Source organism: Orycteropus afer, unplaced genomic scaffold (assembly GCF_000298275.1).
Source record: "Orycteropus afer afer isolate SDZICR_OR568_19922 unplaced genomic scaffold, OryAfe1.0 scaffold00071, whole genome shotgun sequence".
NCBI lineage: Eukaryota > Metazoa > Chordata > Mammalia > Tubulidentata > Orycteropodidae > Orycteropus > Orycteropus afer.
In genome coordinates this window covers 8,140,943-8,152,538 of record NW_006921658.1, presented here as the reverse complement: position 1 = coordinate 8,152,538, position 11,596 = coordinate 8,140,943, and the positions used below count along the sequence as shown (strand labels likewise).

Genomic DNA, 11,596 nt, shown 5'->3' with positions numbered 1-11,596 from the left:
AGGAAGGTTGGGCAATCTACTTCTGTACTGATACTGCCTTGGAAACCCAAGGAAGGGTCACTAAGAGTCGGGTTCGACTTGACAGCACGTAACAACAACAACAAACTGCGAGAAAATAAATTTGTGTTTGTTAAAGCCATCCACTTGTGGTATTTCTGTTATAGCAGCACTAGATAACTCAAACGGCAAGTGATCAAATCAGAATCAAACAAAAGTAGTCAAATCTCAAAGTGAGAAGAGCAGGGTGATTAAGGGGCATGTGTCCCATCTCCCCCCCACCCCCCATCCCGGCTGCAGTAATGAGGTAAAGGGAGTTTCTAAAGTTAATGGTAGGGGAGGAGTAGTTGGATTAAAGTAAAATATTGTATTCAGTTATCCTTGCTTTACCCAAAGGACAGGAATACGGAGCTTGCTCACTACTTCTGACCATTCTCCTCTGGGTGGTAATAAAGCTTTATTGAGAAGTATTTTGGGGAACAAATTTAATGAATGCTATTGATTTTTTTCCTAATTTTTTTCTCCAAGACAACAGAGAAGATTTGAGTAAAAGAACTTTTCGGTTTTCTTTAAAGAAAACAAAACTGAATTGTAAAATATTTTCAGACTTACAAATAAGTCATTAATTCATTCAGTGCATAGTATTGGTGATTTACATTTACAGGCCTTAGGGAAACAGCCCTAAACACACACACGCAGAGCTTACTTTTTAATGGGGAAAGATACTCAATAAAAAAACAAAGAAAATATAGTATGATGGTCTATGGAGAAAATAAAGCAGGGAAAGAGGTATAGTATTAGAGGCTGGTGATGTTGCAATTTTGTATACTATGGTTAGGGAGCTTTCACTGAGACTCAAACTGAGGTGAAGGAATGAGACATGCTGAAATGTGGGGAAAGAACATTCTTGGCAGAGGTAATCTAAAATGCAAGGCCCTCAGGTGGGAAAGTACCTGACATTTTGGAGAAATGGCAAGTGTTCTCACCACTGGAAGACAAAGCTTTGCAACAAAACTAAGATATACTTGAGAAGTCACTGGAGGGTTTTGAGCAGAGTAACATATGATTTATATTTGAAGTGGATCATTCTGGCTGTTAATGCTGAGAATAAAAACAGTAAGGGGGGTGAGGGAACAAGAGTGGAAGCAGGGGACCCATCAGCAGGCTCTTGCAGGAATCCAGACAAAAGATGGGAATGGCTTGGTCCAAACTGGTAGCAGCAGAGGTGTGAGAAGTGGTTGGATTTTTTGAGTATAGTTTGAAGCAAGAGTCTATAGGATTTGCTGATGGGTTAGGAAGTTGAGTTTGAGTTGTTGACTCCAAAATGATACCAAAGTTTTTGACCAGAAGCAACTAGAAGGTTAGAGTCGCCAGTTACTAAATGGAGAAGACCATGGAAAGAATAGATCTTTAGGTTGGTAAGAAAAATAATGGCATATTTGTATGCTTTTGGGAATGATTTAGTAGAGAATAAAAACACAGATGAAGGACAGAGGGAAGAGAATTATTGGAGTCATATCCTTGGGTAAGAAGAATGCGTTCTAGTGTATAGAGAGGTTGGCCAGGAGTAGAGATAGCAGATACCTAGTAATAGGAAGGGTAGAGAATGTGAACACAGATGCTGGTTCAAGTTATCTTCTGATTCCCTCAGTTTTCTCAGTGAAGTAGGAATCAAGGCCATCAGCTGAGAGAGAAGATGGAAATGGGAATGTTAGACTGGTAACATTTAAGCATAAATTTAGAAAGAAGTAAAACACGTCTTAACACTATTCAGCATTTTACAGAATAGATTTCATTCTTTACCTCCATTAACATAAAACTAGAATTTATTTTGACAATTACAGGCAGCAGATGGCATCACACTTTTACTTGTTGTTTTTGTTAGATGCCATTGAGTCAGTTCTGACTCATAGTGACCCAATGTACAACAGAACTAAATATTGCCTGGTCCTGTCCCATTCTCACAATCGTTGCTATGTTTGAACCCATCATTGCAGCCACTATTTCAGTCCATTTAGTTGAGGTCTTCCTCTTTTCCACTGACCCTCCACTCTACCAAGCATGATGACCTTCTCCAGGGACTGGTCCCTCTTGACAGCATGTCCAAAGTACATAAGACCAAGTCTCACCATCCTCCCTTTTACAGTATTCTGGCTGTACTTCTTTCAAGATAAATTCGTTTGTTCTTCTGGAAGTCCACACTATAGTCAATATCCTTTGCCAACAACACAATTCAAAGGCATCAATTCTTCTTCAGTCTTCCTTATTCACTGTCCACCTTTTGCACGCAAATGAGATGACTAAAAATGTTATGATTTGGGTAAGGAGCATCCTAGACCTCAAAGTGGCATGTTTGCTTTTTAACACTTTAAAGAGGTTTTTTGTAGCACATGTGCCCAATGCAATACACTGTCTGATTTCTTGACTGCTTCTTTCATGGGTGTTGACTGTGGATCCTATACATGGTATAGGTTCTTGTTAAGTTCCTTTATACATACAATCTGATTTTACCATTAAAGTCATTGAGTTCCCTAGTATTTGAATTGCCAGCAATAAATCAACCAGATTTGGACCTTGGCTCCACCACTTGTCCATCAGTCTGTCATAATGAAATGGCATGCATGCTGCTGTGATGCTGACAGCTATGTCACTGGTATTTCAAGTATCACCAAGGTCACCTATGGTTGAAAGATTTCAGTGGCGTTTCTAGACTAACACAGAATAGGAAGATAGATCTGGTGATCCACTTCTGAAAAAACTGGTTAGGGAAAACCTGTGGACAGCAGTGGAACATTGCATGATATAGTGCCAGAAGAGGAGCCTCTCAAGTAGGAAGGTACTCAAAATATGACTAGGGAAGAACAGCCTCCTCAAAGTAAAGCTGACCTTAAAGACATGGATGGAGTAAGCTTTCTGGACCTTCATTTGCTGGTGTGCCATGACTCAAAATGAGAAAAAAGAGCTTCAAACATCCAAAAGTAATCAGAATGTGGAACGTATGAAACATGAATCAAGGAAAGTTGGAATGGTCAAAAATGAAATGGAATGCTTGAAGATTGATATGTAAAGCATTAGTAAGTTGAAATGGCCTGGTATTGGCTTATATGAATCAGATAATCATATGGTCTTCTATGCAGGGAATGACAAATTGAACAGGAATGGCATTGTATTCACTGCCAGAAAGAACATTTCAAGATCTATTCTGAAGTACAATGCTGTCAGTGACAGGATAGCCATACACCTACCATAAAGACCAATTAATATGACTATTATTCAAATTTATATACCAACCATTAATGCCAAAGATGAAGAAATTGAAGATTTTTTTTACCAATTTCTGCAGTCTGAAATTGATCACACTTGCAATCTAGATGCCTTGATAATTACTGGTGATTGGAATGTGAAAGCTGGAAACAAAGAAGAAGGATCAATAGTTGGAAAATAAGGCATTGGTCAGAAAAATGATGCCAGAGATTGCATGATAGAATTTTGCAAGACCAATGAATTATTCATGATAAATGCCTTTTTTTCAACAACATAAATGATGACTACACAGGTAGATCTCACAGGATGGAATCGAGAGAAATCTAATCAACTACCTCTGTGGAAAAAGATAATGGAGAAACTCAGCATCATCAGTCAGTCAGAATAAGGCACAGGGCCGACTGTAGAACAGATCATCAGTTGTTCATATGCACACTCAAGCTGAAGCTAAAGAAAACTAGGAACAAGCCAAGACAGCCAAAGTATGACCTTGAGTATACAAAAAAAAAAAAAAAAAGAAACCCAACCAAGCAACTGTCATCGCCTCAATTCTGACTCATGGCAACCCTATAGGACAGAGTAGAACTGCCTCATAGGGCTTCCAAAGTGTAAATCTTTACAGAAGCAGACTCTCTCATCCTTCTCCTGTGGAGCAGCTGGTAGGTTGGCCTTTTGGTTAGCAGCCTAATATTTTCACCACTGCACCACTATAGCTCCTAAACCTTGAACCTTGAGAACATCCCACCTAAATGTAGAGTTCATCTAAAGAATAGATTTGATGCACTGTACACTAATGATTGAAAATTAGATGAGTTACAGGATGACATCAAGGATGTCATACATGAAGAAAGCAAAACATCAATCAAAAGACAAGAAAAAAGTTCAAAACAGATGTCAGAAGAGACTCTGAAACTTGCTCTTGAACAGAGCAGCTAATGTGAAAGGAAGAAATGATAAAGTAAAAGAGGTGAACAGATGATTTTGAAGGTAGGGTCAAGAATACAAAGTAAAGTATTATAATGAAAGTACAAAGAACTGGAGTTAGAAAATCAAAAGGAAGAACATGCTCAGCATTTCTTAAGCTAAAAGAAATGAAGAAAAAATTCAAGCCTCAAGTTGCAATAGAAGGATTCTTTGGGCAATATGGGAGCTTTGGTGGTGTAGTGCCTAAGGCATCTGACTGATAACCAGAAGGCTGGTGGTTCAAACCCACCAGCCACTCTTTGGAAGGAAGATTGAGCAATCTACTTCCGTAGTGATACTGCCTCGGAAACCCAAGGAGGGGTGGCTATGAGTTAGAGCCAACATGCCAGCAGTGAGTTTGGTTTTTTGGTTTGATGGGCTGCAAAAAGGACAAGAAGGCCACATGTTCTGACCTCATCTAATCCCACAAGAGGAAGACAGAATCACCATCAATAGCCCAAGGCCTATTCCTGCCAGGCCAGACATGCTACCTCCCTCCAGCCCTTTCTCCAACCGTTCCTCCCAAAGCACCCACCACCTCTCTCCTGGGTGCGATAATTTGCTGCAGTGGCCACACAGAACTCACAGATTATGGGGTTTATTAGGGAGCACCAGGCTACAATTCAAGTTTAGGAAAAAACGCTCAGTCCTCTCTCCCAGCCCACGGTCCCTCAGCCAAGTCTCTCACAGTCTCTCCCCCAGCAGTGCTGGTCCCTCGGTGTCTTACTCAGCAGCGTGTGTCTCTTGCATCTCTTTCAGTAGCGCGTGTCTCTTTCAGCAGCATGTCTTCCTCAACCAGCAGTCAGAGAGAGTTCTGCCTCAAGAGGCCTCCTTTTGAGCCTGGCAGAGTGGCCAAACCAACCAATCATAACAACAGAATTCTAAGCACCTGAGACTGAGCCTCCCATAACATTGTGTTGTGCCACACCCAGCAGAAATAACCCAGGTGGATAACATTTACAATCAGGAGCTCCTCAGTTGCTCATTCCACCACTGAGTTTACAATGACTTATGGGTAGAAAAGCCATACTAAGTAATTTACTACACTGCATGGGCAATATGTTAATGATGCAGGAAGCATCTAAAGAAGGTGGAAAAGTACACAGGGTCACTGTACCAAAAACAACTGGTTGACATTCAACCATTTCAGGAGGTAGCATATGATCAAGAACTGACAGTATTAAAGGAAGAAGTCTAAAGCTGCACTAAAGGTGAAAGACAAGGCTCCAGGAATTGATGGAAGACCAATTAAGAAATGGTATGCAACTTCAAAAAATGGATGCTCACTGGAAGCACTTGCCCATGGCAAGAAACTTAGAAGATAGCTACCTGGCCAATCAATTGGAATAGACCCATATCTGTGCTCAATCTAAAGAAAAGTGACTAATAGAGGCTGGAAATTATTGAATAATATCATACGCAAGTAAAATTTTGCAGAAGATAATTCAAAAACAGTTGCAGCAGTACATCAACAGGTAACTGCCAGAAATTCAAGCTGAATTCTGAAGAGGACTTGGATATCACTGCTAATGTCAGATGGATCTTGGCTGAAAGCAAAGAATACAAGAAAGATGTTTACTTGTGTTATTGACTATGCAGAAGCATTAAACTGTGTGGATCATAACCAGTTACGGATAACATTGCAAAGAATGGGAATTCCAAGGCACTTAATTGTGCTCATGAGAAACTTATACACAGACCAAGATGCAGTTGTTCAAACAGAAAAAAGGGATACTGTGTGGCTTCAAAGCAGAAAAGGTGGGTGCCAGGGTTGTTTCCTTTCACCATTCTTATTCAATCTGTATGCTGAGCAAATAATCTAAGAAGGTAGACTACATGAAGAAGAACATGGCTTCAGGATTGGAGGACAACTCATTAACAGCCTGTGATAAGTATGCACAACTCTGCTTGCTAAAAAGTGAAAAGGACTTGAAGCACTTACTGATGAAAATCAAAGACTACAGCCTTCAGTACAGATTACACCTTAACATAAAGAAAACAAGAATCAGAGAAAAGACTGAAGTTGTTAAGGATTTCATTTTACTTGGATCAACAATTAACACCCATGGAAGCAGCTAGCAGTCAAGAAATCAAATGATATACTGCATTGGATTTTTGTCCTGCAAAAGACTCTTTAGAGTGTTAAAAAGCGAAGATGTCACTTTGATGACGAAGGTATGCCTGGGCTAAACCACGGTATTTTCAATTGCCTCATATGCGTGCGAAAGCTGTGCAATGAATAAAGAAGAACCAAGTAGAACTGATGTATTTAAATTAAGGTGTTGGCAAAGAATACTCAATATACCATGGACTATCAAAAGAACAGGAGCTTTGGTGGCGTAGTGCCTAAGGCATTTGACTGCTAACCAGAAGGCTGGCAGTTCAAACCCACCAGCCACTCCTGGGAAGGAAGACTGGGGCTCTCTACTTCCGTAGAGATTACCGCCTCAGAAACCCAAGGAGGGGTCACTTTGAGTCAGAACTGACTCCACAGCACAGAGTTTGTTTTTTGCTTTCAAAAGAACAAACAAATGTATATTGCAAGAAGTACAGCCAGAATGTTTCTTAGACAGGAGCATGGGGAGACTTTGTCCCATATATGTTATCAGGAGGGACCAATCCCTGGAGAAAGACATCATGTGGGGTAAAGAGGAGGGAGACCTTCTACAAGAAGTGCTGACATGGTGGCTGCCAACAACGGGCTCAAACATAGCAAGGATTATGAGAACGGCGGAGGACCACGCATGACTAGTTAATATTGCGTTTTGTTTGCACATAACGTTACTGAGTCAGTACAGTGATGACACTGAACAACAACACATCCTGGCTAATTTTACTGGAAACATGATCTCCCAAGTGCTATCTTAACATTCTGAGTTTGCAAAGAGAAGTCCAAATAATGATCTGAACTATTAAAATATTTAAGCATCCAAGAAATTAAGTGCTCTTTCTCTTTCTGAAAATGATCTCTTTCTGAAATTGTTATTACTTCCACTGCCACCAAACAAGTTCTCAGATTCTAACAGGATTAATATTAAAAAAAAAAAAAAAAGTGTGAAAAGAGTAAATGAAAACTATCAACAAAGAGGAAGGGTCACTGATTCCAAAGGAAAGAAAACTATCAAATCTGATAAACTATTTTCTAGAAATGTTATAACTTTCTCAATAACTGTGTACACCAAAAGTCTACAAAACATTCTCAATTTATATTCTGTAGCTCTACGGAGAAAAACATTTAAAACTAACTTTCTCGAGAAAGTTAAAATGGCCTGACTTTAAAATCTAGGCTTGCTTTTTAAAACACTAAAACAGAGAGCTAAAATCACAGCTTGTTTCAGTTCATGACCATGATTTGTACGTCACCAAATGCTTAGGCAACTTCATGCAATTGCAAAGGAAAAAAAAAAAAAAAAAGATTCAGAAGCAATGAAAATAATGGACAGTACACTCTATGGCTACTTTCCACATTCTAACAATGATGCGAACTTGTAACCAAATTGTTCATCCCAAGTACGGGAAGATTCTACCAGTCTTTACATTTTCCCACCGCCAAAGGGCAAAGTCAACGTCTGCTTTCCATCTGCTGCTCTCACTTTCAAGACCTCGGTCATCCCAATACCTCTAAAAGCACAAGCTTTATTGGCCCAGGATTCTTCTCACCGTCATTGCATTTATATTGGCAGAGCCCGTCCTCGCCTCCCAGGAGGTCCAAAGCTGCGTTCAGGTACGTGTCTATCTTGTGAACACCATTCCGGATGGTCTTAAGGGTGGCCCTCCAGTCTGTGGTATGGGCCTGCTCCTGGCACCTGAGAGCGGCGGCCAGGAGGAGGATCAAGAGGGCTGGCGCGAACCGTGGCCGCGGAAGCAGGGCCATCCACTCAGCGCCGGGCCTCACTGGGCCCCACCGAGACCCCCGGGCGCCTTAGGATGCGGCGCGGGCCCGGGGCTAGGCAGCCGCTGCGGGCTCCATGCCCACGCCTCCTTCCCGGCTGGCTGTGCCGCCCTCGCCACCGCCGCCTTCACGGAGCTCCCGCGGGAAGGCGGCGACGTCGCGGATACGCGCATTCGGTCGCGCATGCACACCTGGACAGGCAGCTTCCCGCGCGCGCCTGCGCAGGAGCGTGATGCGTCAGCGGGGGAATTGAGGGCGGGATCGCGGCGGCGTCCTTCACAACCACGTGGTTTCGTGGCTCGTGGCTCTAGTTCCTTGCATTAGAACTACCCTGGGAACTTTAAAAAAATACCAGTGTTCGGTCCTCTTCCCCAGGGTATCTGATTAAGCCGGCCGGAAGTGGCAATGGGTATCGTGCAGTCAGGGTGGCGAACTTGTGTGACTGAATCTGCGCAATCAGGGTTTATCCCCGCCACCACGGGACAAAATCCCGAGTGTGGAACAACTTCAGAGACTTGAGTTCCAGAAGGCCCTGGCAGAGAGCGCTGCGAGGGGTCCAGATGGATTATGTCGTACGCCTGGGCTTCCCTTGCTGAGCGCGGGTTCAACACTACCAGTTATGGCCACAGAAGGAAGAACTGAAACCAGTAAATGTCAACCCAAGGGGTGGTGGGATGCCTGGCTTTGATTATATTGTGCTAGACGCTGCTTAGGAGCTCTGGTAGCGTAGTGCCTAAAGCATTTGACTGCTAACCAGAAGGCTGGTGGTTCAAACCCACTAGCCACTCTTCGAAAGGAAGATGGGGCAATCTACTTCCGTAGTGATACTGCCTCAGTCGGGTCCGACTCCAGGGCACAGAAGAACAACAACAGACGCTGCTTTGGACTTTCTGCAAGAAGAAATGATTTGACAGAGAAAAACGAGTCTTCCCGGGTAAGGAAGAAGCAGTATTCTGCATTCGAATGCAGTTTAAATAAATAAATAAATCACACACACACACACACACACACACACACACACACATCTTAAGGAAATTATTGTTTTCTTTTTTTTTTCCCCGCAAGGTATTTTGTAAATTGATAGCTACAGTGACGCTTCTCTGTATTTTTTCCCCAGTGGTGTGTAGGATCCTTAAATAACAATTGCAGTAATTTTTACCAGAGCTGTAAATACCTACGTATCTTTGTATCCTAGTAGCTGTTACGAATTTTATCCAGTAGCATCTCGGGCAATGTTGCAAGTGTTAGGAATACTTCCTATAATAAGAATACTTCCTATAATAAGAAGTGGGAAGGAAGGTTGGGCAATCAACTTCCATAGTCATACTGCCTGGGAAACCCAAGGAGGGGTCGCTATGAGTCGGATCCGACTCCATGGCAAAACACAACAAACAGCATAATAAGAAGAATATAAGAAGCTTATGTAATATGGTGGCATAGTGCCTGAGGCATTGGACCGCTAACCGGAAGGTTGGCGGTTGCAACGCACCAGTCATTTGGCAGAGGAAGACTGGGCAATCTACTTCCGTAAAGCTTTCCCGCCGTTGAAACCCAATGGGGTCCCTATGAGTCGGAATCCACTCAATGGCAGTGAGTGTGTGTGTGCGTGTAGTAAGAATTATTAATGAATATTAGTTTGTCCTTTTGTGTTTGTTACAAGCTTAATGAGTTTATCATCTGGTGGTGTAGTGCTTAAGGCATTTGACTGTTAACCAGAAGGCGGTTCCAACCCACCAACCACTCCTCAGAAGGGCAGTTGGGCCATCTACTTCCATAGAGATACTGCCTCGGAAACCCAAGGAGGGGTCACTATGAGTCCGATGCCACTCTACAACAGTGAGTTTGGAGGGGTTTTTTTTCCCCCCACAGAGTTAATAAAAATTGCATCCTTATTTATTGAGAGCTTACTCTGGGCCAGGCACTTCCCTGTACATCATCTCTCTCATTTGAAACACACTTTTTAGAGATTCAAGGAGCCAGCGTGGCACAGTGATTAAAGCATTCCACTGCCAACCAAAAGGTTAAGGGTTCTAACCTAAGAGCCGCTCTGCAAGAGAAAGATGAGGCATTCTGCTTGAGTAAAGATTACATCCTCGGAAACTCTAGCGGGCAGTTCTCTGTCCTGTAGTGTCACTATGTCAGAGTGGATTCAGTGGCAATGAGTTTGGGATTTTAGGGATTCAGCCTTTGGGTGAATTAGAAACAGAAGAAAGTTGTCTTCCCCCACAGGTTGAAGGAGTCCCATTCCAGGGTGGGTTAGCAGAAAGCCAGTTGGCCTTTAGTCTGTATTCTGCCCCTCAGCCAGGCTGTGTTGTCATCAGCCTGTACCCTAGTGGAGGAAGGGGAGAATGTGCCAGGGCAGATAATACTACATCATTTCTTAATGAGGAATCAAGGTGCAGAGAAGTCAAGTGACAGTCTTCAGTGAAACGAAGGCCCTCTCAATCCAATGATTTTTTTTTTTTTTTTTTTTTTGAGTACCACCTTTCAATGCGTTTGGAAAAGGGAACATAGAATCATTTTCTCAGATTTCTGGACCATTGATTGTCTCATCTCTAAGGTATAAATGGATTAGATTACTTATGAGGTGCCACCCAGCTCCACCACCAGAATCCTTAAATAAGGCTTGGTCCCTCTAAACTGTCTTCCAGAGAAACTCCCTGCTCCATGAATCCTGTAACCAAAACCAAACCCATTGCTGTCAAATCGGTCCTGACTTACAGTGACTCTATGGGACAAAGCAGAACTGACTCATAGGATATGCAAGGCTGTGATCTTTACCAAAATGGACAGCTACATCTTTCTCCCTAGGAGCTACTAGTAGGCTGAACCACCAGCTTTTTAATTAACAGCCAAGTGCTTAACCACTTCATCACCAGGACTCCTTGGTCCAAGATGAATTTTCCAAATGAGAGAACTGATTGCAGCTAGGTAATCTATCCCAGAGTCCCTGGTGGTACATACAATTAACGCACAAAAACGTTAGAGGTTCAAGCTACCCGGAAGTGTCTTGGGAAAAAGACTTGGTAATCTAGTTTTGAAAAATCAGCCACTGAAAATTCTATGGCACACAGTTCTACTCTCACACACGTGGAATCTCCATGAGTCAGAATCAACTCCATGGCAACTGGTTTGGCTTTTTTTTGGACCTTGGTTCCAGCCTCAGTTAAAATAGACTCAAAGACTCTCTTTTTCCTTTCTCTATATATTTATTTGTTGGTGATCTTATCTAACTTCTTACACTGTGATTCCAACCTCTGCTGAGGTCTCATATTTATGATTCTGTGTCTCTTGTATCCTTAGGGATTAAATTCTCAAACTCCAGTTTTGTTTTCTTTATCTCAAGCAAATCATCTTGTCTACTGTGTTCCCTATGGGATTCACTACCATCTTTCTAGAAAACAAAGTTCTAAATTTTATGTTGTATGTTCTCTTCATACTTAATCAATAGATAGTTGCTTGAGTCTTCTGTTACAATAA

The 11,596-nt window shown here is 42.2% G+C and overlaps 1 protein-coding gene across 1 annotated transcript in view; it reads right to left on the bottom strand.

Moving 5' to 3' along the window:
- The window catches only part of PLA2G12A (phospholipase A2 group XIIA), a 20,421-nt gene extending 12,323 nt beyond the window's left edge, over nt 1-8,098 (bottom strand). Inside the window, exon 1 of the mRNA XM_007940753.1 lies at nt 7,885-8,098. Coding sequence (XP_007938944.1) covers nt 7,885-8,098 — 214 coding nt within the window. The remainder of the gene's footprint in view (nt 1-7,884) is intronic.
- Between the last annotated feature and the right edge of the window lie 3,498 nt (nt 8,099-11,596).